Raw genomic sequence first — 26826 nt, forward strand, 5'->3', positions numbered from 1 at the left:
TTTGGGATCATTTTAAGGGGGATGAGCTGAGGTGGATGCTGGGTCCCACTCCCCGTTCCCCAGAAGAAGTTTCCAGATGAACAACTTTGTGCTGGCTTTGTCGGAGCAAAAGCAAAGCTCCCTGCGAGCCCCAGCCCGCGGGGCTCTGCCTGCTCTGCTCTCTGTGCCGATGGCAGTAGCGGCGCAGCCCTGCTCCGTGCGGCACAAGGATGCTTGGCGAGCCTTGGAGGAGCCCTTTTGGGGGATCTTCAGCACTCTTTTGTCTGCCTGGCAGCAACACGGAACTGTTGGGAAACTGCAAACGTTCGCTGCACCCAAGCTAGTGCTGCATTTTTAACCCTTTCCCCACGTTCTGCGGCTCTGGAAGGCAAAGCATCTCAGCCTCGGAAACCCCTCCCGCCTTCTGGCTGGTGTTTGCCAGGCAGTGCTTCTCCTCTCCTCTCCTTTCCTCTCCTTCCCCTGGTTTTTCCCTGCCTCCTGTCTCTTCCTGTTTGGGCTTTTTTTCACTTTCCCTGCCTTCTGCCTTTTAGTTCTCGTCTTTTTCTTCCTCTTCCTATAAACGTACATCTCACGCGACCCTGCTGGGTTCTGCCTGTTGGCAACCGAAAGGAGACCTCCTGCTCTTTGGTTTATTTGCTTGCGTTTCTTCTCCACTTCTATTTATGTTTTATTTCTGTTTAATGCCATCAATTGTCATGGCACTCGGGTAATTCATTGCTCCTGACATCGCAAGATTTTATCGGTTCTGACCTCAGTATCAGGCTTACAACATCACAGCACCAATAAAACCATGCAGAAGCGTTTTTTTTTTCAAGGCACATCAGCATTTATTAAACAATTGGATTGTAATGTTACCTGCCACTTCCCAGAAATGTGACACGCCATAGGATTGTAAAAATCCACCATAAATGCCCAGGTTTGCGTCACTGAAGGCTGGCACAGTGGTCGCTTTCACAACAGTCCTTGCTCAATAACAGACTTTCTGAGCTTGTCGTGGATGACACCACGACATAAATAAATTGTAAAAGATGCAAAGGGAAGGACTGGCAATGGGAGATGCAGAACTGCATAGGAAGGGGAAGAAACCACGCTGATAAGTGGACGGTCAGTGGGCTGCACCAGCTGCGTTTGTTCCGTAAAGACTGCAGGCTTTTTGCTTGAAAATGTCAAGGGTTTGGGGCTGCACTATTTGAAGCCGAAGCGCCCTGCAGATGAAACGCATGTGGAGAGTTAGCGCAGACAGATTAAAGAGAAGTACTTCACCCTGTCTTCCCTCTGCTGAGCAGTCCTTACGGCCTTAGGATGGAAACAGACTGACCTATTTCTGCTAGCTTTAATTAGCAAGGTGGGAGAAGAGAACTGCCCGGGCCTTCTCTTCCCTGGGCACCTGAGCAGGCAGACGACATGGAACAGCGACACGGCACGGGGCAAAGCCAGGGCTGGAGCGTTTGGCCCCACACGCAGCCAGGGGACGAGCTGGGGCTCGGGCACCAAGGGCCTGGCTGTGGGACGGGGCCGTGTGGCTGCGCCCCGGGGGTGTTTCGTGGCGTGGGGATAACTGGAGCCTATCTGTGCTCGATCCCTGATGGTGTAGAAGAAGGGGGAATGGAGTGTTTCTACCCCTGGGCTGTGCTGGCTGTCCTGCCCGGGTGCCAGTCCCCAGCACCCCCTGTGCCACCTCAGCCCCCACCCCGGGTTCCCATCCCTCACTTTTACCTCACAGCTCCCACCCCACACCCAAAAAAACCCCCAGATCCCCACAGCCCATCCCCTGCTGCACCCAGAGCTCCTCACCCCCGGGGGCTCCGCACCCCCCCGGGGCTCCTCACCCCCGGGGGCTCCTCACCCCCCCGGGCCCCCGCACCCCAATTCCTCCCCCGTCCCCTCAGCTGGGGGCTCGGTGCGGGCGGCCCCCTCCCGGCCGGGCGGAGCCAGCGGCCCCGGGCAGCTCGGCGAGGCGCGGGCCGCACACGGCGCCTGTGCCGAGGGGCAGGGCCGGGGAAGGGGAGGCGGGCGCCCCCTTCCCTCCGCTTCCCGTCCCTTCCCCTTCCCCCCATGGCGGCGCTGGGCGATTCGGCGCGGCTGGCGGCGGCGGCGGCGGTGGCCGAGGAGGAGGAGGAGGAGGCGGCGGCGGCGGGGCTGTGAGGGAGCCGCCCCGGGGCCTGAGCCTCGGCGCCGGGCTGCTTGGGGCCGGGCAGGGCCGGGCTGGGCATGGCGGGCCGCGGCCGCCGCGCCTGGCTCAGCGTCCTCCTGGGGCTGGTGCTGGGCTTCGTGCTCGCCTCGCGGCTCGTCCTGCCCCGAGCCTCCGAGCTGGCGGCGGCGGCGCGGCCCCGCCGAGCCCGCCCGGTGGGCTGCCGCCCGCCGCCCCCCGCCGCCGCTGCTGCTGCTGCCGCTGCCGCTGCTGCCGCCGCCGCCCAGCCGCGCCGCCCCGGCCCGCAGGCACGGAGCTTCCTCTTCGTGGGGGTCATGACGGCGCAGAAGTACCTGAGGAGCCGCGCCGTGGCCGCCCACCGGTGAGAGGGGCCGAGGGGGGGAGGCTCCGTGAGGGGGGCAGAGCCGGCTGAGCCCCGCGGGGTGAGGGGGTGCCCCCGGGATGGGGGGGGGGGGGGTCGTGGTGGGGCTGAGGGGGGTTGAGGTGCTGGGATGGGGCACCCTGAGGATGGATGGGTGGACGGATGGACGGACGGACAGTCCTGTCGCTGAGGGCTGGCTCCGTGCTCGGCCCCGGGGGACCGCGGTGGTGGTCGCCGAGGGGTTTGGGGACGGCGAAGCGCTCGCCTCGGTGTGCCTGACACGGGCACGGCGCTGCCGTCCTCCCCTTCCGAAGCGAGTAATTGCGGTAACGTGTAAAAGGCCGTCCTCCCTTCCGAAAAGAGTAATTGCGACTCCCCTGCCAAAGACGGCAATCCTCCCCTTCTAAGACTAGCTGTAATCGCGTATAAAAGGCTTAAAAATAAAAGTTGGGGGAGCGCCGGAGAGGGGGACGAATAAAAAAACCCACCCCAACCCTGCGCCCGGCCGAGGAGATGGAGCCCCAGCAAACGCGCCTGGGAACAAAGGGTGAAGCCGGCCTCCGCTCGCCGCCTCCGCCGGGGGCTGCAGCAGGTAGGGCCGGCACAGGAACCCGCTCCCGGTCACCGTGCTGGGCTTAGGGGACACCTTTGTGCTCTGCACGGCGCGCCGTGGACCCCGGTGACGGGGATGGCGGCGTGTAGACGGCGCTTCAGCCCTCAGCCTCGGAGCCTGGCGTGCCGGAGACGTGGCCCTGCCGAAATACGCCCCTCGCTCCGGGAGTCTGAAAGAGTTAAGAGCTGGAAATGTCAGCCCGGCTCCGAGCAGGCCACAGGGGCTCCGGGGCGGGCCTTTGCCTCGTAAAACATCCCCTCGGTGCCTGTGCTGAAGGAAAGCCTTCTCCATCGCCTCCCTGCCCCGCCGGGAAACGCGTGGCCCCGTTGGCCGGGCAGGGCGGGATGGACGTGGCCGGGCCGTCTCCTCCTGCTGCCTGCCCCTGCTTTGGGAAGGGGCAGCTCTTCGTATCAGTGCCAAACGCAGTCAAATTGCTTAATTTGGGCAATCTGCAGCGTATTGTGCACCAAAGAGGGTTGTAATGGAGACTTAATGCCTTCTTTCGGCAGTAGACCTGTAATTAAGTTACAGAGGGTGTGTGACTGATCCTTTGAAACGGGTGAAAGAATGTGTTTCTTCAGGGTTCTGTATTTTTCTTCACCGTGTGGGATGGGGCACTTTGGATTGCAAATCCCACGAGCCCTGCGATTCCCATTTACATACGGGAAGGCTGGAGTCACGCCGGGACATCACGTAGCAGGTTTTGCGGCAGAGCAATCGGTCGAGCGGCCACCAAATTTTGTGTCAGGAATCCCCGAAAGGACGGTTTGTCACGACGTTGTCCAGAGATGGGTGTTAGTCCTGGATGTTTTCCCGTGCTGGTGTGGGGAGGGTTCTCGCACCTGGATTTGCCCGTGCTTGCTGAACAGTCCCGTGCTTGAGGAGAGCTCAGAACCAGATCTGCAACGTCTGTGCACGAATAAAACAGTTAAAGATGCAGCTTGGCGAGTCGGGCTCCTTCAGGCCCGGGAAGGAGGGCTGAGCATCACTTTTTATTGTGCTTCTATTTTGGTTTAACCTCTAGAGGGGCTGTCAGCTCTCGGAAGGGCCGAATAATGAGAGCTGGTAACGTTGCGGTAGGGCTGAACGCCTTTTTTCCCCCCCTGCTACTGGTAAAAGAAACGAGCTAATGTCCTGGTGACAGGAAGGCGTCTTCGGGGGAAGGTGGGGAGGGGGAAGAGGAAGACGAACCTGAAATCGTAAATGGCTTTTGATTGCCATGAAGTGCTCCGGCAGACAATCGCTGGGATTACCACACTGACAAAGCATCCTGGGGAGCTGAATCGCTGGCACAGCGAGCGAAACGGGAAGCTGCTCGCAAGGCTTTCCCGGGGTGGCAGCGTGTGCGGAGCCTTGGTACCGCTGAAAGGAATTAGGGATTCAGGGGCTGAATACCTCCGCGCTGCCGCGGCTCAAAGGCCATTGACGGGCAGAGCTAAAAGGGGCCGGAGCGGAAAGCATTCGCTGATCCTCGCTGCTGTGAATCCAGATAGGGTCTAACAAGAGGGGAAGCAATCCACTTCCTGAACATCAATCACGAGCAAAATGACCACTGCAAGGCAAAGCGGGCCTGCTGGATTTCCAGGAGCCGCCGGCCCTTTGAAACAGTCGTGCTTTTGTAGTCTGCGAGGCAGAGAAATAAGCTTCAGATCTCCAGGTTGTTTTTTTTTTGCAGGGCGGATTCGTAGCTTCGGCGGTGATTGCATCTGACAGCCAGGTTAGAGGAGCTTCCCTTCGAGAAGGCCGGCGAAATGCGGCCGCAGAAACTGCGGTGTCACATCAAAGGGCGCGAAATAGCCAGGAAAAGAGCAGTGCAGGAAGGAGTTAAAGTACGGCTGGGGTTCAGGGAAAGTGCAGCACTATGTGCTAATGGCTTTGCAGTTGAGGGGAGTTGTCCTGAAAGAGCTACAGGAAGGAGAGGCAATAAGGACTAAGCAGTCTCCCGCAAGATTTAAGCCTGCTGTCTCAAGAACAGAAATATCGAGCAGTTAACCCTTTTTTCTTTCCCTTTTTTTTGTTTTTTTTTTTTTGTTTTGCGTAGCAACTAGATTTCCAGGGAAACCCGAAAGGAGAGCGGTGCGAATGCCGCCGATGGCTGGGTGTCAGAGGTTGGCATCCGACACCGCGCCTGCCTTGCCCATGGCGGTGTGACTGCCCGGTGTCCCTGCAGGAACAGAGCCATGGTATTTCCCGGTTCGGGACGGTCCCCACGGCACCATGAAGTGCCACAAACCCCGCTCTCTCGAGCTCGAGGCAGAAGCTGCCCCTCGGGTGGCTCCGTTTTGGACGCACTGCCCCAGGGGAGGCAGGCCGCGCCGGAGTCTCAGTACCCGAGTGCTTGGAGGAGGCGAGGTGAGAGGCAGCCAGGAGGATTTGGGGTCTCACGGCGTGGGTATTATCTGTCTAAGCCTGCCCTAGCTGCTGCCGGCGTATAATGCAAACCACATTTTCATGCTTCCTTTCAGTTCAGAACCTGGGGCTAGCTGTTGGGTGGCGGCTGTGGGGTTTTCTGGTCACTGGTGAGGTGGGAAGATGGATTGCGGAGTGTGCGTTCACATCTCCTGGGAGAATTCACGTGCACTGACCTTGAACATCGTGACGGAGCTATACGTGTTTTGCTCAGCATATCAGCAGTGCCACAGGAAAATTCTGTGTGTCCTGCTCCAGTGCCATCCGGCACAAAGGTGACGTACCTGGGCTTTCCTAGCAGGAAACAGGATTTTTTCGTAACGTTTCTGAGAACGTTCATGGGACAGAAGGGCACAAAGCAAGTAGGATCGACTGGTGCATGGGGGATGTGGAGAAATTAAGTTGCCTGCAGGGGATGGATCCCTTTTTGTCCCTTCTTCCACGAGGAAAATCTGTGCGTACCCAGGGACAGAAAACTGGCATCTCATTAATTCAAAGGACTTTAAGGAACTGGGGAAGCTGCTTAGGTTCTCTGTTAAATCCCCCTGTAGCAAATCTTGGTGGAAAGATGGCACCTGGGCTTTTGAAGAACAATTGTGCAAAGCTACCACTAATTAAACACGAAGTTTGCTTGAAATGTGTGTCCGAGAAGCAAGTCCCGCAGGTCCCTTATCTTGCTGAGTTCTTCACAAGTAACGATTTTCTTCAGGTTAATTACCCAAGATGACCGTTTCTGCAAACTTAAAATGATTTCTCTGGTCTCTTCTAAGGGAGGTTCCCAAACTGCGCGGACAAAAGCAAAACACATTTTTCTGTAATTGTCTCTAATTCGGGTCTCTACAAAGGGGGCACTGTCTGCGTAAGGTTGCAGGCCGTTTCTGCCAAGTCTGCAGAGCTGAGGATAAAGCAAAGTAATTCAAATAAATAATAAACACTGTGGAAAGTGAAGATACAACTTTCCAGATCTGTGCTGCTCCAAGCTGTGCTTTTATAGCTTACTTTTAAATGAAGAAATTACTTATGGCAGCACTCAGAAGCTATAGTAGTGGTCACCTTTTCTAATAGATGTGTATATATTTTTTAGAACTATCTTTGTGCACGCAGTGTGCTGTACTGCACAGCTACCTGTAAGAGCTCTGTCAAAGTCTTTGCATCCGGTGTGCTGGTGATTTGCTCAGACGAAGGTGCACGCGGGATATCCCAGCTGTTATCCAGCCACTTAAGGGACGATAAAATTGACTTGTTAGCCAACAACACTGGAACAGTCCCAACATCCTCTGCTAAGAGGTTTCTTCTACGGAAGCGTTGCCTAATTTTTGCGTGTACGTGTTTGTTTAAATTGCGTTTTAATTTCTCTTGTCGGTGCTGGCTTCTAGTTTGTTGGAGTTGTTTGCCCAGTGCACCGAGAGAAACCAGGTCGCACATGCCCCGCGTGTTTCCAGCGCTGCTGCTAGGCAGGTAACAGAGAGCCTTGCTGTCCTGATTCATGCACATCCTCCCGTTTAACCGAGCAGATTCAGATTACACCAAGGAGATAAGCTCGGGAGCTGCCTGGTTTTTAAATGACCGGCGCAGTGCACGTATCGGTTGTGTTCAGAACCTGATAGTTCGCTCTGGACCGGGTCGAGCACGGCAGGACCTGAAGCTGGCCGAGGCTACCAGCGGTGACTGCAGCGGAGGCGATCACTGCAGGGGTCTGGTGGCAGAGACACCGGGGCTGCAATTCCTTTAAACAACCGAGGGTGACCCAGGAATCCACGGGAGGGGAGGGAGGGTGCCAGGTTTCTCTGAAAAAATTTTATTTTTTTTCTTATTACTGCCGTCAAACGTGGAACTCATTTGCAGATGCATTCTGCAAATCTTCCCTTGGAGAAGCCTTGGCCAGAAGAGCGATGTCAGCCGGTGGCAGCGAGTGCCGAAGCGGGAAGGTGGTGCTTTGAGAGCAGGGCTCTGTCAGGGAGCCCAGCAGGTCAGGTTGCTGCCCATAACCTGAGATCGGAGACGGGGAACTGACCTAAAGATGGGAGGGCTGGCAAGAAATTCCGCCGGTAACACGTGGATCTGCAGCATCGCTTGTGGCCGAGCCAGGTCTGCCTCTTTGCAGTGTCAGAGAAAAAAAAAGCAGCTTTGATCCGAATTCATCCCAGCATTTACCAGTCCTCGATCCTGCTGGTGGCTGGGGCCAGAAGGATGTGCTTGCAGCGACCTTAATATCTGTGGTTCTGCTTCTTTCCCTAGGTGCAGTAACGTTTCCTGAACAAATTGTTCTTTTTGTATTCTTTCCCTAAAAAGGGGACGCACGAAGCAGCGAGCTGTGGCTTGGGCACGAGGAGCAGCCCGTGGCGGCTCCCATTGTCTGAGCCTCGGAGGAGCAGCGCTCACGCTGCCACAGACGCTCGGGCAATTTGCTGGTGGGGGAGCACATTTCATCTGTCCGGGTCCCAACACACGCTGGGGACGTAAATTCCCAGCGAGTCACCTTGAGCCGGGAATTGTGCTGCCGCAGGAGACGGACGGGGGCTTCGTCGGGCCGAGGCAGCGCTGGTCTCGGGGTTATTTCTGCGCTGGGCTCCTGTTTTAGCATGAAACTGAACTGTGGACCGGGTCCAAGAAAAGATTGGGCCAAACTGGCCCTGAGCCAAGGGGCTTAAAGCAACGGGAGGGCTGGAAATCAAATCTGCCAGGGTTTACGGACGTACGTGCGTTTTGTTCCCCCTCCGTTGAATGGGGGCTCTGTCCCGACAATGCTTCAGCGGGTCCCCAGGGGAGGGGAGCTGGGGAGAGAGCTGGGAGGAAATTTAAACCGGGAACCAACGCAAGGGGGGAGGCAAATAAATACATAAATAAAAGCGAAGACCACTCCTGGAGAGCCCAGAAAAGACGTAAACCTTGGGCTGGCAGAAGCCATCCCACGTTGTCTGTGGCTCCCAGCCCTTACAAAGGCAGATCTTTCAGGGTATCGGGAGCATTAAAAATGAGAGTTTGAAGTTGGAACGCATCGAGAACCTGCTTTTTGGGGAAGAAGCCTGTAAATTTCTATCGTGCACTGCTATGGGAAGAACGATTTTCCACGTAGCCTTTTCGTCCGAACCCCAGTATTTGTATGCAAGGGGGGGCTGTCAAAATACCCAGTAAAACTTCGTCTTGTTTTAAAAGGGGCAGTTTTCAGTGCTTTACCAGGACATAACCATAAGCAGGAGCACCACGCGTTAATTGCATCACCGATGATTAAAGGCCTCATCACCTCTGTTGGGAAGTCAGCAGGAATGTTTCCATTGACTTCGCCGTGTGCTCTTGTGGGACGTCGGGATCTAAACTTTTCCAGCAGAACGCTACCCCTATGAGTAAGAAATCCAGAAGACAAAGCCTTTAAAGTAATTGTATGGTATTTGTTACACACAGCTGGAGCAGTGCGTAGCTGTTAAGGTGTCAGAGTCGATGTTCAGTCCCGATTAAATGCTTCTGCATTTCCCAGGCAAACCGGAGGTTTAATTTTTCTGAAATATTTTTAGATTTCCAACTCGGAGCGGGAGCTAATTCTGTCGATTTTTGAATTGCACGTGGTTTGCGCTGCCCAAAATCTGCTCAGCTCTTGGCAAGGAAGCCGTGCTGGGAGGCATCTGGTGAAAGCGACAGTGATGCATGCGAGGTGCTGTGTCCTTCACCTCGAGGGTGCTTCCGCGTTGGGCTCTGAATGCAGATGAGACTCTGAGCAAAGTCACCAAACGTAACGAGAAAATATTCTCCTATCCCTGTAAAAAGGGGTAAAACCTGTCCATTTATCAATGAAAATAGTTTTCTGTGTGTTCCCGTGAAGGACACCTAAACTCTGTTTTCTCGAAGTTAGAACTGAAATGGCTCTGAAAGCTCAAAATTCGTATTTTTTTAGGGCAAGGCTGTAAGGGTTACGTGCCTGGAAGTCCTCCCTGGAGGAGGCTGACTTTTCTGCCGTCTGTCTTACGGAGCAGTCCCGCGTCCCGCGGCTCTTCCTGCCGTGTCAACGCGGTCCCCGCGCGGATGGGCCGGGTTTGGCGGAGCCGAGCACCAAGGTGCGGAGCAGATGTCGCCGTGCTGCTTCGTGCCGAGCGGGCTCCCCTTCTGGGGGCCTGCCTCCTGCTAAAATCCGGCCCGAAGCGTGAGGAGAGCCGCTGGACGTGCCGCAGCTCACCGCTCGGGTTACGTGCTCCCCATCGACGTCCTAGGTCTGCGTTTACACCAGTCCTTTGCTGGCATAGAGCCTTTTGGGGTTATCGTCCATGGGTTTCTCCAGTGGCTGCAAGCAACCAGGAGCGTTTCCTGAAGCCTTGCAGCACCTGGAGGAGCCGCCCTTTGCTTGCTTTCCCACAGGATCCTGGCTCTTGACAAGTACACGTGAAATTTAGTGGCTCGTTACTCCTTGGAAGTCAGTACTTCTGAACGTGTGTTTGAGCTTTGGGGGGTGCTTAGGGGAGGCGGGGGGTGGATATGATGCTGAAGAGCTCGCAGGGAAGCTTTTGAGGCATTAAACCCAGTCGTACGAGTCGTTGGCCTGTCTTGGTTCCCTTCAGCTTTGCTGTTAGACCAACACCAAGTACGTGTAAGAAACCCTGCCCACCGCTACTGAACTGCTCTTGCTGTATTTTTTTACAGCTACAGCTGCAAAAGCGGTGCTCAGGTGCTTGCCCTGTCAGATGTTTTTGCGTGTTCAGCCAGTTGCTCGGGGTGCAATGCGAGCGTCCGTGTTTGCATGGGGAAAAAAAAAATAACCCTTCGAGGCGTTCAAAAAGAAAATTTGTAAAGCAAATGAGGTGCAGCTCTGAGTTATCTCTGCTGGGTAGCGCTTTCTGCCTGCCTCTGTTTGCATGCTCAATCAGTTCTCGTTGTCTTTTGCAACCTAGAACCTGGTCCAAAACCATTCCTGGCAAGGTCGAGTTCTTCTCCAGCGAGGGTTCGGACACCTCCATTCCCATCCCCATCGTGCCGCTTCCAGGCGTGGATGACTCTTACCCGCCCCAGAAGAAATCGTTCATGATGCTCAAATACATGCACGACCACTACTTGGACAAATACGAATGGTTTATGAGAGCCGACGACGACGTTTACATCAAAGGGGACAAACTGGAGAACTTCCTGAGGAGTCTGAACAGCAGCGAGCCCCTCTTTCTCGGGCAGACCGGCCTGGGCACCACGGAGGAGATGGGGAAGCTGGCGCTGGAGCCGGGCGAGAACTTCTGCATGGGGGGCCCCGGGGTGATCATGAGCCGGGAGGTGCTGCGCAGGATGGTGCCCCACATTGGCGAGTGCCTGCGGGAGATGTACACCACCCACGAGGACGTGGAGGTGGGGAGATGCGTGCGGAGGTTCGCGGGAGTGCAGTGCGTTTGGTCCTACGAGGTAAGGACGAGGGGGCGGCGGACATGGGGGGGGGGGTGTTTTGGGGGAGGGAGAGGCTGGCAGCGGGGGATTGCTGCCGCGGGGCCGCGCAGAAGCGGCTCCGGGGCTCGCCTCCCTTTGCCACCTGGCGGTCCCAGCCGTACGGTTTGTACACTCTCGTTTCTGACAAGCGTCGCCCCAGGAGGGACCTACGCGAACTTGGAAGCGGGGAGGGAAGCGGAGGCCGATTGGGCACGCCGGGGTGGTGGGAGGAACGTTCGGCGCTCATAACGGATATCTTTATTTAGACACAAAGGGAATAAACCTAAATCAGAGTGGCCACGGGTCCCTGCAGCCCTGACTGCTCAAGCCGTCTTTTTTTGAGCTGGTTGCGTCCCAGTGTCAGCGTGCAAAATCGAGGCTCCCAGTGCCGCGTTTCTTGCCGCGGTTCAAACGTGCCAGGCTGACAGATGTTTGCCTTGACAGTGGCAGTCTTCCCCACCCCACAGCCGCTGCAGAGATGTCTCATCGGTGCTGGCACCGTCACGCAGCCCCGTCCTGCGCCCGCCCGCCCGCCGCGCGGCTCCTTGATGTCGGCAGAGCCAAGCCACTGCTCTTACACCGAAACTCCGGCTCTGCCCACGCGGTTGTGGCTGCGGAGTTGGCACCTCGAGGGGGGGGGAAAAAAAAAAAACCAAGAGTCCCCAGGCTGCTTTTGGCAGCGTTTCCGCCGCGGCTTCCTGCTGCTGCGGGGTGCCGGGGCCGGCGGTTCCTCCGAGGGGCGAGGAACCCCCTCCTCTGCGCCCTTTGAAGCGAGCCCTGGGTGTTTACAGACTGTCTGATCGAAAACACCTGCTGGGCTCGAGCTGCGCTTCCTAACGCTCCTCCCAGGGAAAGCGCCGGGGGTTTCGCTGAGAAAGGAGAGAGGAGGTGAGAGCAGAAGGGAGAGCGAACGGTTTATCTTTTTATTCAAGCGTTTACGGCCAGCGTACAACCGCGGCTTTGTGCTTCTGGGAGACGTGGTAAAGAGAGGGAGGGAGATTTCTGTCTGCGTGACGGAGGAGCCGCGGTCGCGGACGCCGACGGGTGCTGCTGCTGACTCGCTCTCACCAGCAGCGACTCGTGTTGAACTCTTGATGTGTTTACTGAATCCGCTGCCCCCGAGAGCTCTTGCTTCGCTTCAGTTCACAGTTCGGTGACAGGAAGGCCGCTGTGGAAGGGGAAGGAGGGTTCCAGCTGCAGTAATTTATTCCTATCTGTCGGTCCTGAAGGCTTGCTGGACTACCAGCCGCTCCCCACATTCCCAGCTGACCGACCTGGAATTAGTTTACGCAGTGCCAGTGTGGTGGTTAGCCCTTAGCAAGAAGTCAGTAACGTTTTTTCCACCGTTTTTACCAGCGTGAAATTTTCACTCCAGTCGTTCCGGATCGGAATAACTTTCCTTGTGAATGCCTCTCCCATGGGGCATCTGCGAGCTTACTGCAGGTCAGCACCTGGGCTCTGCTGAGGCTGCCAAAGACCCCTTGGAGTCAATCCAACCCCATTTGGGCTTGAAATAACTAATGATGGCAAACAACTGCACTAGGAGTAATATCTGACAGGGTGAGGTTGGGCTTTTCCTCAAAATCAGTTCCGTTTGGTCAGCCACTGTTCAGTTATCCGTAGCGCTGGGTGCTCCCACGTGCCGTGAGGTCCTTCCGTGCAAAGACGTGAGATGCCAAAGCTCTGCTGCTTGGGAGGGAGGGAGGACGCTGGGTGGTAAAAGCACGCCTCTTCTGCGGGGAACAGCCCCGCTCTCATCCAGTCGAGGGTTTTCAGCTGAACAACCTGTCATCTTTCCGTTTTTTCGATGCGCTCCTCTCACTGCCCGGACAACCTGATTAAATGCGCCTGGTATTTTATTTAAGATAAAGCAATAGCTGTGCGAAATGACACAGCTGCCCTAACAGCTGCGGTAGGAGAAGCTCGGGGTAAAAGCGACGTTTCCCGTGCCTCGTACGTTCCTGAACGTCAACTAACAGGCGGCTGTGAGCGCGGCGCCAGGCGTTGTGTTTCTGCGAGCCTCTGGTGGAGCAAAGGGTTGGTCTGCGCCAGGGCACGGCGCCCTTCGCGGCTCCCACCGAAAGGGAAGCGGCTGCAGCGTGAGGTTCAGCAGGCAGAGCTGCTTCGGCCTCACGAAAACCCAAGCCAGACAACCCGAATTTCCCCCTCTCATCCTGCGCTTCCCATTGAGCAGCACCAGCGAGGAGCTCACGTCTCCGGCCGCAGTCACCCCCAGCTCCCTGCTCCCACCCGTAGCGCCTCGGACACGCGGAGCCCTGCAGGACCTCGCTTTAGGGGGTGTTTTTTTTTTTTTCCCTGTGCTGTTCTTGCCGTGGGCGCTGTGCCCGGAGGCATTTTACTCATCTCCATGACTGTCACTGCCGCCTTTCTCTGACTTCGGGATCCCACAATGTCCTCACTGTGCTGCTCATCTCCACTGGCTCGTTCCCTGGGGTTGTGCCCAAGCGCAGCTCCAGCCCCGGCTCTGCGTGTCCCTGCTCTCAGCAGGCTGTCTCAAAACCCTCTTTTTCCCCCCTTCCTGTGTTTCTGTCGCTTCGCTGCTCTCCGCGGTGCCTCGCGGAGCACTTCGTTAGCGGCACCGCTTATTTCAGGGCTTCTAAGGGTTTGCTCGTGCTCTCCCTGCTGTCGGGAGCTTTTCAGTAAATACAGCAGAAAGAACTGACGCCGCGATTCTTCGGGCTTCCTGCTTCGCCCCACCCCAGAAGAGATGCCACAAAAATAACAGGCAGGTTTGGGGAGAACTGAAACTCCCCTGCGTCCGCGGCGCATCAGGAGCAGCGGATGGATTTTAGGCTCCCGGGGCCAGGCTCGTAGCCGTGGCCCTACAGGAGGCGGGTCGGGTGAGTCGCGGATGTGACACACCTCTTAAAATGTTCTGTGCGGCGAGGGGTTGGCATCGGCGTGAAAACAAAACCGAGACTGCCACGGCCTGCTCGACAGATAGCTCCAAAACTCAGCCCTCCGTGGGGTGGGGCAGACGAAGCTGTGGACTTCGTGCAGCACGCTGGGAGGAGAAGTCGTAAAAAGAACGGAGCCGTGAAGTGTTTGAGGAGTACAGACGGGAGCTCCGTGCTTCGGGGCGATGCACGGCGCGGGCCTTCCTCCCGCAGGGGAGGAAAGGCTTGTGCTGAGCTCGCTAGGAAGTGACTCTGCGCTTGTAGGGAATATTGGTGTTCTGCACATCTGGTGCTTTTCCTTAGCAGCAGTTTACACACTTAAGCCTCCTTCCTTTGTAGCTCACCCAGCTGCACAGACCCCAGGGGTGCTGGAGGTGTGCGCTGTCGCGCGCTGCGGCGCTGTGCCACGCGCCGCCCTGCTTGCTCAGCCTGAGGACGCCTTTCAGCGTTGGGGACAGCGTCTGGTTTGTCACTTAAACAGTCCCAGCGTGTTCGTGGTCTGCTTTCCTTCTGAGTTTAGCGTTTCCTTTAAACGTGTCTGAGCTACGGAACTGTTGTTCTGCAGCTCGGTGTTGTTTCGATCCTGTTTGTCTCGTTTTAAGGCGCAGCGTTCAATACCCTCAGCATCAGAGCGCTGATAGCTTTAACACAAGCCCTTTGTAGCGGCCAGAAATCAGGGCGGTGCTGACGCGCACCCCGTTCACCTCGTCAGCATTAAAACCCATCCGACACGCGTTGCTTTCAGGTGAGCCCAGCAGCTTTGCTTCCTGCCCTGCGGTGGAAACGGCCGGACCCAGCGAGCAGCCCGCGCTCCGCCTGCGCCCCGTCTGGTTTTCCTTCTCCTCTGGCTGAGGCAGTGACAGAAAGGAGGAACACAGCAGTAAGGGGGGGTACGGAGGGGGAAGTGCTTTCCTCCACACCACCACCGAATGCTCTTAAGCCTCCAGAAGCGAGATTTTTTTTTTAATATGTGTGATACAAGTGGCAAAAAGGGTCGTGACAAAGGGAGCGAGCGCAGCAGGGAAGAGCAGCCCGAGCCTCTGGGTGTCGGCTGGGGGAGAAGCAGGGTGGTGGCGACTGCGGGTACTGGGGGGCTCCTGGGAGGAGGGTGGGTTCGAATTCGCGTTTTGTGCGGTCTTTCATCTGCAGTAATTGAAGATAATTGCTGCTCTGAAATCCACTGAAGTCAGGAGAGCCCTTAAAGTGCGCCTCGGATCTGCCAAGTACGTTGGCAGCGCCGGAACGTGCTGCTTCTGGAAGGGACTCTGCCCTGAGCAAAACTCAAGTTCAGGGTTGTATGAAATAATCCGAACGACGTTCAGAAATGCCTTCTGTCCCTTCCAGAAACCTACGATGTGAGCTGCAAGTGTGGGAGAGAGGGAGGATACAGGCGTGCCCCCTCTTTTAGGGTGGATGTTTGTAAATGGACCTTTCTTAAGCGCTCCGTTTCATCTTTGAAGCGCTTCAGAGGTGTCTGCTTGGCTTCAGAATGAGAAGTGGGTGGCTGTTTGTCCCGGGGGGGTGCACGAACAGAGCCTCAGCTCCGTGAGGGTGGTGAGCAGCGGTTCCTTGTCAGGGCACGCAGGTAGGAATAGAGGAGAGCCTTATCCGGGCAGGGGGGTGACGCCTGGGCAGACTGAAATACCTGCCCGATGTGGCGGTCTGTGGCTGCTGGGGGGGGGTGGGCAGCGAGGTACGGCCACGGGGCTCTAATTTTAGTGGCGGTGTTTGCTCAGGAGGAGGGCAGGGAGGTCACAGGAGGGAGCAGCCGGGGTTGGCGAAGCCAAGGTGTGGGCTGGGAGGATTCGGAACGGGAGGAGAGCCCTCAGATCTGCGCCCAAGTCCTGACCGAGCTCTTTCACTTCAGAAAATAATTACGTATTTGAGAAACAAATATTTCAGAGGGGAAGAACTGACTTGACACCGCTAGGTCGTTGCTGACTGACCTCTGAACTCAGGTTGGTAAAGGCTTTTTGTGTGGTGTGGGGATCAAGACCTGCTCTGTATCGAGCTCTGAGCATCATACCGAGGTCACTGGAGCCTGGACCTCGGTGACTTTCTGCCAGCCCTCGCTCTGAAAGGGGGAGGCCGCGTGATTCGGGCTCCCATGTGCCTTGCGAGCTGTAGGTGCTGCTCGGGACCGACCCGTTTTTTGTGAGCACAGAGGCAGCGAGCGTGTTTCTGGCGAGCTGGCGGGCTTGCCGCAGCGCCTGCGCTGGGGGCTGCGTGATGCTGTAGCGCAGACACCAAGGAGGCTTCCCCCGTGAAGCCAGAAAACAGAAATATTGCTTTTTTTCCCCCCCGTTATTGGCTTTTTGAAGTGCAGCAGTTCTGCTAGGAGTCAGGATCCGTCAGCCTGCCGAGTTCGGTGCCTGTCTGGCTTAGTTCTTAACCGTGAGGACGAGCCAGCAAAGGCTAATCCGTCGTGGCACGGCCGGATAAAGAACCCCGTCGTAATACCTCGTCATCCCGCTTGCTTAATTAAGGCGCGCGGAAGGCGCTTGGGGCTGTGAGTTCGTTCAGCTGAGCAGCCGTGGGGACAGGAGGGAGGGGAATCGGAGCCCAGAAGCTTCCCGGAGGATTTTTCCCATGTGGGCTGGCTGCAGAGGCTGCCCCGTTTCTGCAGGGCGGGCGCCTGCTTTGCGGCCCGCGAGGCACAGCGGGGGGAGAAAATCCTTCCTCTGCCCCTAAGGAGCTCGCCGGCGACTTTGCGCTGTAATCCCAGAGCCGCACGCCGCCTGCCGTGGGCGGATCCCACCTGCCTGGAGACCTTGAAAGGGCACGGGGAAATTCGGCCGCTGGTACCCGTGTGGGCAGCTGGCTCCCGTTACGCTTCGAGCTGGCCGCTTCCACCTTAGTTAGCGCTTATCTCTGTGTATAAAAGGCCAGGGCGGGGTGGAAGAACAAACCTCTCGCGCTGCCCTCCGCATAAACAAAATCTCGGCGAAATGCCCCAGGTGACAAGACAGGGAAAAAAAAAAAAAGTTAAAAAAAAATGGACTTTCTCACTTGCAGTGGACACGAAGCGGCTTCAGCTGGGGCTCTTGGCCCCCCTGGCTTTGCCCCCCTGGATACTTTGGGAGCGAGGTGTGTGTAAACCCGGGGGAGAATACCTGCTTTTCTCCCCTCGGGCTGCTCCAGCCCAGTTGGGTGAGCAGCTTAAAGCACCGCCAGCACGGAGGTGTCGGAGCCTGCGAGGCGGGGAGAGAAAAGCCAGGCTTGTGTGGCGATGGGAAAGGAAAACAAGGTGGGGAAGGGGCTCGATGTGAACTGCCTGAGGTCACCGAAGGGGTGGCAGAAACGCCTCCAGCGCCGGTGCTTCCAGTGCTGGCTGCGCTGTGCTTGGTATTTGGGGGAATACTTAGGTTTTTTGATCAAAGCGATTAAATTATTGCAAAGAAACAAAAGGTGGAGCTTTTAAATGGATGGATATGGTGGGTGTTGATATAATATCTATTTTCACTTGGATAAAAAACAGTTTACCGTAAAGCATCATTTTCTTTTGCACCCAGAGTGAAGGAGCCCAGATCGTTACCCAGAGCTGCTCTAGGCACTGCTTGCAGCCAGCCGTGTAGCATCAGCCTGCTTCGAAGGCTCTTCTTAGTGCTTTGGGGGGAAAACAGCACCCAGTGGGCTGCGGCTGCTTCGATGCAGCGCTCTGTGAGCGCTTCCCCGTGCTTGGTGGGCTGGGGCAGCCCCTTCCTGAGCTGCCAGCTCACCGCAGTCACAGGTCTGCTGCTGGGGAGAGCTCTCAGAACCAGGGCAGCCCCCATCTCGGCCCAGGAACTGCTGATTCCTGTTCTCTTTCCACATTTCCTCCTCCGAAAGCCACCGTCGGGTGCTGCCGAGGCAGGCGGCGAGGCTCAGCGTCGGCTCTGGGATGGTTGGCGCTTCGCGGGTGGCCCTGGAGAAGGTGCAGGAGGACAGCCCGCAGGTTTCGCGCGGGGCTCTGCCTGTGTCTGATGGCTCTGCGGGTGGCGCGCGCCATCCTCCTGCAGCCTGTGCCCTGTGCCGCCGGAGGATTAATTGCTCGGCATCTGCCTAACCTCATTTCCTGTAGAAACCTCCCTGCCGGAGACCTGCTGCTGTTGTTTTGCCTTCCAAACCCATCCGATTTGGAAAAAAAGAACTCGGTCCTACTTTGCTGGGCTGTTGCACCGTCCTTAATTGATGGCTGAAATGCTTAAAACGCGTTAGCACTAATTTCCTGTGTTAAAAGCTTATCTGGGCTCCTGGCGGTGCGAACGTTCATGGTTATTAGCTGGAGACCTCTTAAAATCTTGCCAGAAATCCTGCTTGCCCAAAGGGTGGGGATTATCTTCCAACAAAATGACCTTTACGTGGCACGGAGAAGTTGGGAACATAACTGGGAGGGCCGGGGGACACCGACTGGTGGTGATTTCTTAGATCCTGAAATTCTGGGTAGGAAGCATGTTTGGGGTCCCTGCAGAACCGAAAGTTCGGCGCTGGTTAGTTTCTAAACCCCATTCCTGAAGGTGGGTTTCCGCTGCTGCCCTCAGTGAAAGCAAGGCAGTCGTCAGCGATGATCTCAGCCGCATTTTGAGCAAGTTCAAAATATTGCTGCAGTAGGGAAGCAGAAGTTGTGGCAGCTTTTTGTCGGTGGGACGCTCGAGAATGGGTTCAGCCTCATGCCGGGGGCTTGCAGCTTGTGTGGCGATGACGGTGGCTTCAGAAAAAGTCAAAAGCTTGAGTGTAACTTAAATTGCTGCTGGTGGCCCCAAACGCTTCCTAAGACCTTTTGAACTGGAAATCTCCTTATCCACCTATACAACGCCCGTGGCGCGCTGCGTACCGTGATGAGGAGCCCTGTGGACGGAGGAAGGCCCCCGCGGCGAGCCCTTTTCCAGCCCAGCAGGTTCCCTGCGCCCAGGTGAGCTCTGCAGGCTGCGCGGCGCCCTTGGAGCCGAGATGCTGTGCATCTCGTGACGCCCTGGCGACGTTGCTGGGGCTGCGTTTTGTGTCCGCTCCGGCGTGCGGCTGAGAGCACGTCAGGGCAGGATGGAGCCCCGGGTGGTGCAGCTCCCGGACCTCGTACTTCAGAGGAATTAACTCAGAAAGACGGCTGGGAGAAGGCACGACGTGCTCTTGTGTAACCGCGGAGCACGGGTAGGGTCGTGCCCACTGCATCTAAACTCCGTGCAAGGCTCTGGGGTTAATCCTCCCTACTGAATGGCTTTGGGGAGCTCCAGCTGGGAGCCGTGTTTTTGTTCTTGGAAGCTGCCCTCGGAAGCATCTGGCACTCTTCGGGGATTAAGCACAGGTTCTTAGACAGAGGTTAGGATTAGCAAGGAAGGAAGCAGGAGCCCACAGTTTGGGCTCAGGCAGCAGTTCGTTAGGAAGCAGGATGATGGTGGCAGAAGAGCTGCTTGCGGGTCCCGGAGTGCTCCTGTCCTCTTCTCCCTGCTGGCACGAGGAGGGAAGCACAGCGAGGAAACACCAAGAAACCCCAACCATGGACTGTGACCATGCTCGGCCCTTGTGGGTGGCTTGGAGAGGCACGGGGCTGGTGGTGGAAGCTCGCTGCCTGCTCCTCCCCACGGCTGCTGCCCCAGCTCGGTGCCACCGGTGAGAAAAGGGCGCTGAGACTCGCAGCGGAGCATTGAGGAAGGTTCCTCTGCTCATAAGCCTTCAATGGGCTTAATCACTTGGCAGTAACTTCTTTAAACCTTATTTGAGTTGAAGCTAAATGTTTTGGCTGGTTATGTCAGCGCTGTATTAGCGAGGAACGCAGGAGAGTGTGCTAGTTTGTATTAACGGAGCTGCCTTAATCCTTCGTAGCCGTGCTTTTTAATGTGTTACTGTCCTACAGGGAGAGAAAACATTTGCCCATGAGACAGCAGAGCTCGCTCCTCAGCGTTTCTGCGTAAGGCAAACGTTCCTTGTCCTTAATAAGGACTGAGAAAGTTCTCAGCAGTGGGTGTCCATAATTAATGGTCAGTGTGCATGAGTGCTGGATGGCCAACTGTCTGCGTCTGAGGTCTGGCTTTTTATAAATACTTTTTCCTACAATCCTCCTCCATTTATGGGTGGGTTGGAAGCCTGACCCCATTTTTTAGTGGTTCCATACAGCCTTCAGCCCCGATGCTTCCCTAACTATGGCCCTGTTGGCCTGGGGTGACTCCAGCACGCACGCCTCTCGCGTTCGCCGTCCAGGTCAGCAAAGGTTTTCTTGTGAGCACGCGTATCTTTGCTGTCCTGACAAGAGAGAAATTTGTTTAACCTTCTCACGGATGATTTGTTAAGAAACCTCACCCTTACCTTGCCTTACGTGTTTGTTTAACCTTATCACAGCTTACTGAGCTGACATGCTCGGTTTTATATCCTTCTCCTGTCGAAGACACTTCCTAACATCTTTGGCCAAGGGGAACTTCATTAAAGACAAAAAAAAAAAAGCAAAAACCAACCAAGAGACAGTAGTGGGTTTAATCTTCACAAAGCAGCAGGGCTTTTTCCTCCCTGGGAATATTACGAAGCTGTGACTTTTCCAGGTTTGGAGCAGAACGATTTTTTTTGTGACTTTTCCAAGTAACCTTTCTCCCCCTTCTCTGGCTCCTTGGCATTGAAACCCTGCTGCAGGCGCTGCGAGAGCCTCCTGCAGCTGCGTGTCGCCTCGCCGCTGCGTCGCGACGGGCCCAGCTGCAAGCAGAGCCACCTCCGATCCCGTGGAATAACGTGAGCAGCCGAGTCCTGACGTCTGCTGCTGGTATCGTCACCGCCGCGTGCGCTTGTTCGGGGGAGAAAGCGTCCACGTGGCTCCTTATCTATTCCGGGCCAAAAATAACACCGCGGCTCCTGCGGCCTCAGAGAACGAGCCTGGTCTCGGAGCGGGGAACTAGGGTGAAGGTGAAAAGGATAAGTGATGGGGTAAAAGGCAGGACCGGGGGCCGGGGGTGGGATTAGGATGGCAGGGCTCAGGACCGCGTGGACACCGCCGCGGGGACGAGTCCCTGCTGACCCGCAGCCCTGCCCGCCCGGTGCCACGCAGCGCGGGTTTGGTGCGGGAGGAAGATGAGGGGTGAGGGCGGCATCACCTCCGCGCCGTCGCGGCACGGCTCCCCACGGGGGACCCCCGCGGGGCTCTGCAGGTCGTGTCTGCGTCCCGCCATCTGCCCTCGCGGCTCCCGGGGCGGAGGAAGCGTGCAACGCGCGGCCCCGCTCGCTCGGCTAGGTGGTCGGGGACAGAAAATGCCTTGTTCCCCGTCAGCCGGCACAAAGGCTCCTTTATAGGCGCTTGGCCGTCCGTCTGCCGAGGTGCCTCAGCCTGCTAGCAGCGGTTACCGCTGGAGGTATGCAGGCGCTGGGGCCGCGACGGACAGGGGGATGTTGTTCGCGCGCTGCCTCCCCTTCCTTCTGAGGGCAGGGAGCCGCGCGGCGGCCCGGTGCTCGTGGTGATGGAGGGGTGCCTCGGAGGCTTTCCCTTGCGAAAGCAGGACTGGAATCCTCCCGTCACACACGTGGGGACAGACCTGGCCTGAAACACGGCCTGCACCAGTGTGGAGGGACCCCTGTCCCCCGCAGGGCACGTCCCAGCTGGAGGGGATCCCCGGCTTCGTAACGTTTTTGATTTTCTTTGCAGCCTCTGGACTGCTTTCCCCCTGTCTTTCCCCTCCCCAGCTTCTTGCCCCGTCTGCCCGAAGTCATTTTTCTCCTGTCCGTGTCCTCGTGCTGATTTCACACGGAGACTTGGCTGCAGCCAGCCCTGCCCAGAAACGCACACTCATCCTTTGAGACCTAGGGGAGGGAGCGAAGGGAGAGAGGCGGCTGCTAAGTGAAGTTCGCCTCTCTGAAGTTCGCCTCCTTTGGCTTTTAGGCATCTTCACAGTTTGCCATCTCCTGCCTCCTGTGTTTGGCTTTCTTTGCCCTTTTTTTTTTTTTTGTTGTTGTTTTTAACCCCCCAAAGCTAGCTGACAGTCCTCCAGTTCCGTTCCCAAATAGCATTCTCATGCTGTCACCGCTGGCTCTGGGACTCGAGGGAGAGCTTGGGTGGAAAAACAGCTTCTCATCGAATTACCAAGAGACGGATCTCATGGGGTGAAGGAAGAGCACAGGAGGGACGTGCCCTGTTTCCCATTAAGCTCTTTCCCTTGAACATTTTCTTGCGCTCCAGTAGCGTGGATAAATATTGAAAACTGGGAGCTGAACGTGTCAAAAGGTGCCACGGGGCAGGTCCGGGGTACGAGCCACCGCCGGGTCTGTGTCCCTCGGGAGCAGCAGCTCTGCCCTGGGGACGTGTGCCCCCACTTGCTCTGTGCTCTGGGGACTGTGCTGCTCTCGCTGAAGGTCGCTTGGGCTTTGAAGGACGCGTTTAAGCTTTCTGCGGCCTCTCTCACGAGCGGGTGAGAAATTACTTTTCGACTTAATTTCAGACTGGCTGTCGTTCTCAAGCGAGCCTGGAGAAGCGCGGTTTTGACCTTGCTGGCGGGGAGAGCTTGGAGGAACCAGATTTCCCAGGACGCCGAGGGAGGATTCTTAGGTCTAGAATCCTGTGCTTCGGCGTCAAAGCGCCTGCAAACCTTCCCGTGCCCCCTCGGTGGAAGGAGAGCTCTCCTGCACGGCGCAGGGTTATCCCCGGGGCACCGCAGGAGGAACCGTCAGGGCAAGGTGGGGAGTCCAGGAGGTCCTGGCCCGGTGTCCTGCAGCCAAACCACACCTCCGCTCCCCTCCTGCACCAGGCGCTTCAATTAAAATTCCACCGTCAGGGCCGAAGCGAGGGCAGGCAGGAGCAGACTTGTTTTCGGGAGGGAGGGCTGAATTTTCTGCCGGAATGGGCCTTTTCTCAGGGTGAGCTCAGGAAATGCTCCCCCCCCCGCCTCCTCCACCGGTTCGGTGCAGAAAAGCCACAGGTCGAAATTGCAAAAAATAATCAGCATTGTCTGCTTCGGATCCCAGAGGGCATCAAAGAGCGAACGAATTGAGGAGCCCTGCAGGGACAAAGCTGCGGTTCTCCGGCAGCCTCTCTGAACCAGAGCCCAGGACACTCATTGAAGGCAATTTGTTAATGAAGATGGGGGGAGCCGAGCAGGAGAAGAGATCCCCCCCAGCACCGGGAGCAGCGTGCAGGGGTGGGGAGCAACCTCCTGGAGGTGAAAGGTGGCGAAAGCAAGAGAGCCAGAGCGAAACCCAGGGGGGGTCGTAGCGCGGTGGAGTCTGAGAAATTCCAAATATTCTAAACAGAGGTCCCATGAGCAGAGATACGAGGGAACCAAATTCCTTTGGCGTTTGCAATATCGGGCTGGCTGAAGTAGCCGCTCTTGTGCAATGCTCTGCTCGATGGTTACTGAGCAAACGCTGCTCCTTCTGCAGCTCACAGCGAACCAATTTGTTTCCAGCCACCCGTGTAAAGCAGGTAGCTGTGGCACGGGTGCTCATGTGCAAAGGGTCAGCGCAGCGACACGCGTTGAGGTTGGAAGTGCTGGAGGGCGGAGGAGAAGCAGGCTTGCAGTTCCTGAGCAAACTGTCTCGTTGAGGAGTGTGAAGACGAGGCAGACCTTCACGGCCCCCTGGTTGCCGGCGGTTTCTCCGGTGAGAATGCAGGAGCTGGGCAGGTGGTGGGGGGGAAGGCAGGGGAGGACAGAGATGAGCTTTCAGAAGGGAAATCGGTCTCAAAAAAAAAATAATTAAGTAAACAGCAAAATGTTACAAGGTGTGAGTTCAGGAACAACCTGCCGTTTGCCCTGGCTCGCGCTGTGACACGGCTCTAATCCTCAGAGCCGGATATCGTATCTGATGGGCCGCGACGATCTCCTTCTTTCTAGACGTAGAACTCCCCTGTGCCTGTCTCCCCCCAGGCGAGGAGGAATACCTGCCAGGAAAGCAATGCTCTCTGATTCTCAGCTGCTTTGGCACGCCAGCAGAACCGTCCTGCACTAAAGCGGTGCCGCAGGGACGTGTTCTGGCGTGGCAGCCGAGCTCAATCGAAGGGCGAGCGCTCGGGCACCTGCCTGGTGGCCAGCACAGACGAAGCGCCGAGCAGCCTGCGTCGTAGCTGGTATCATTTCGTGCCTCGTTACCGTGCTAAACAGTCAGCTCTTCGTTCGGAACCGAGGTCTGAAAGTGACTTCTGAGAGCGTGTTTTCTTCCTGGCCAAGCAGAGGGTGTGCGGCGAAGAACAGTGGCTTGGGTTTTGTTTTTCTTCGGTAGCCAACATAACGTCACTGGTTGTCTTTGTGCCTGCGTCTCTTTGTGTGGCGGGGCGGAACAGCCGCGTCCAGCTCGGGGTCGGTGCCAGTTTCATCAATATGATGATTATACGTGGAAGAAAGGAGCTGCAGTGGTTCTCGTGGTGTTTCAGTGGTCAATAATAGGGAAATATGGCCACATCTTGATATTCTGGTTCGGCTCCCCTGGTTGCTGTGCATTGTGCTGGAAAGTCCCCCTTTCCTTGTAACCCTGCGTGCTCGTGCACTCTGGTTGGCTAAAGTAAATGTTCCCGTCCTCGTGTGTGCTGGGCTATAGCAGAACCGCTGTAAAATACTCCAGACCCCGTTCCTGAGCGTTGCTGCATGGATAATGCTGTCATGTTTTTCTTTTATTTTTGAATCCTAAGAGTCGCTGCAGTCCTTTCTACGCCAGCCTTTGGGAACCAGACCACAGCTATAACTTTGAAACTTGGAAATACCCGGGCAGCCTCAGTCCTGCGTCCCACACCAGACAATAATGAGCGCTGAAAGCTAAACTGAGCCCATTGATATGGTGATGATCAGTACTTTTCTCTTTCTGATTAACATTCAACCTGTGTCTTCTATAACGTTTTGAACAAGCCATGGGATTGTCCATTCTTCTTCGATCCAGTTGCCCGGTGGATTCGAGCCCATCCTGCCAGGGAAGTTGCTGGCGCCGTGTCCCGTTAGGGCGGTAACCCTGTTGGCCTGGGATGCAGTTTTGGGTGATAAGTGTGACCCAGTTGGGGTTGTTTTCACTTCCCCACGAGTGAACCTGTGACAGACGGACAGCGGAGCGAGGTCCTTCTGCGTTCGACCCGCTGCAATCCCGTGCGGGTTGCTGTGTCCCCGCGTGTCTTGCAGGAAATGCCGGGGGCCGTGAGCTGCAGCCCTCGCTTGGCAAAGCTCCGGGGCCAGGAGATTTTGGGAGAGGCGCGGCAAATGGCCGGACGCCACGCGGTTCTTTGGGGAGCGATAAGCGAGCGAGAACAGACGCAGATATTTTTAATGGGGTTTTAATGTAAATCTAATGCAGTTTAGGCAAGCAGCCTGGTAAAGGGAGAGCTTCTTGCCGGTGCTTTAGGGGAGCTTTTATTCCTGGGCAGCCTCTTGGTAAAGCCGGATGCTCCGGGTCCCCCTGAGCTCTCACCAGCGGGTCCCTGGGGTGGTGGGTAAGCTGTCTCGTGGCCCTCGGCCGTAGGAAGGTGTCTGTAAGTCACCAGCCCTTGGCAGTTGTCCTCTGGGGAGTGGGAACTCGGCCGTGCCGGGCTGGCAGCCCTCCCAGGTGTGTAAGGCACAGCGAGGGAGGAACGGGGAAGGAGGAGGATCCATGCCATGAGGGCAAACGCTTGGCCGGAGGTCAGAGCTGGGAGGTGTTCGGGTGCTAGGACAGCCTGGGGAACTCAGATGTCTCAGGAACTGGGAGGTTTGTAAGAGCTGAAGGTGAAGGAAAATGGAAGGGCCCATGGAGGGCACCGGGGCACGGCCGCCCGTGGGTGTTGAGTTCCAAACCAGAGCTGCTGGCAGCGCGCGGGGCTTCGTCGGGCGGGCGAATCCCTGCCTGCCCAACCCAGAGCCCGCTGGGCAGAACGGGAGCCTGGAGAGGTGACGGGTCGCTCCGCCTCGTTTCTCTGTCCTCTGTTTGTGGGGACGTGCTAGAACGATGGAGGATTTGCACGTGTGTGTGTGTGTGCTGTGTCTGTATGCCCCTGAAGGAGAAGGCACCATGGAGGTGCTCTCCCAGCACGGAACTGAGGAGACCAGAGGCAAAATAGCAGATGGGGGGGCTAACCCAAGCTTTATTCCTCTCTGCAGCGAAATAACCTCGGTTGATGCAGGTCTGTTGTAACTCTCACCCCCTCAGCAAGCTGCTGGAGGAACCTGCTGGCAGTGTCTCCAGGTAACAGTGGCAAGCAGGCGATGCTGACAGGATTTCACTTACCACACGTGAAACACGTGAAATGCCCGCGGGATGGCTGCAGGCAGGCGGCCGGCGGAGAGGCCGGCGGGCAGCTCTGCTCTGGGGGCAGCACCTCGGCTTCCCGGCACCCTCCATCGCCACAGCTCGGGATGAGGGCTTTTTTCTCGTCCTTTCTTTCTCTGTTTTTTTTTTTTAACCGATTTCTAGGAAACGCAAGATGAAGTGGGCTTTGTTTGGACCCTCCCCAGCAGGCACTTTGTCACGCCGGCGAGGCGGTGCTGGGTGACGCGGCACAGAGGCAGACTTGTTGCTCGCTGCAACCGCTGCTGCCTTCGCAGCCGGAGAGAGCCGGGCTGCGAGCTCGCCTGAAGCACTCCAGGGCTAAATCTGCTGCTAAAGCCCTTTCAGGGGAAATCCTTGTGGCAGAAGGATTTCAGGTTTATTAATTGGCCTAATTTCTCTACCTAGCGAAAGAGGTTTTAAATCATTCCGATAGTGAGGAGTCAGGTCCAGGTAAATTTATATTTAATGAGATAACATTATAATGAAAGAGAACGTTTTAGCTGTACAGAAATGTCTTAGTAAATGCCTTTCGCAGTCCTAAAATGGAGTAAAGATCTTTTTTTTTTCTCTTGCATTTTTTTTTCTTCCCCCTCTGGGCAAAACCTTGCTGAACACGTCTGGACAGTGAAATGTTCTTTTGTAGGGATGAACTCACGATCTCCGAGGTTACGTTTGCTCTGAAAGGTGTTTGCACACAATAAAGCACTTTTATACGTGACATTTACTGCACTATAGCAGCTAGCTTTAAAAATAGCATTTTGGGAAGGCTTCGTTTCACATGAAGTGTACGTACCCTGAGCTTCCTCTTTAAAAT

The 26826-nt window shown here is 56.5% G+C and overlaps 1 protein-coding gene across 1 annotated transcript in view; it reads left to right on the forward strand.

Annotated features, from left to right (window-relative positions):
- The first annotated feature begins 2009 nt into the window (after window positions 1–2009).
- The window catches only part of CHSY1 (chondroitin sulfate synthase 1), a 67042-nt gene continuing 42225 nt past the window's right edge, over window positions 2010–26826 (forward strand). The window contains exons 1-2 of the mRNA XM_067003826.1: window positions 2010–2513; window positions 10413–10908. Coding sequence (XP_066859927.1) covers window positions 2212–2513; window positions 10413–10908 — 798 coding nt within the window. The 5' untranslated portion in view covers window positions 2010–2211. The remainder of the gene's footprint in view (window positions 2514–10412; window positions 10909–26826) is intronic.

The sequence above is a fragment of the Anser cygnoides genome, chromosome 11, assembly GCF_040182565.1.
Source record: "Anser cygnoides isolate HZ-2024a breed goose chromosome 11, Taihu_goose_T2T_genome, whole genome shotgun sequence".
Taxonomy (NCBI): Eukaryota; Metazoa; Chordata; class Aves; order Anseriformes; family Anatidae; genus Anser; species Anser cygnoides.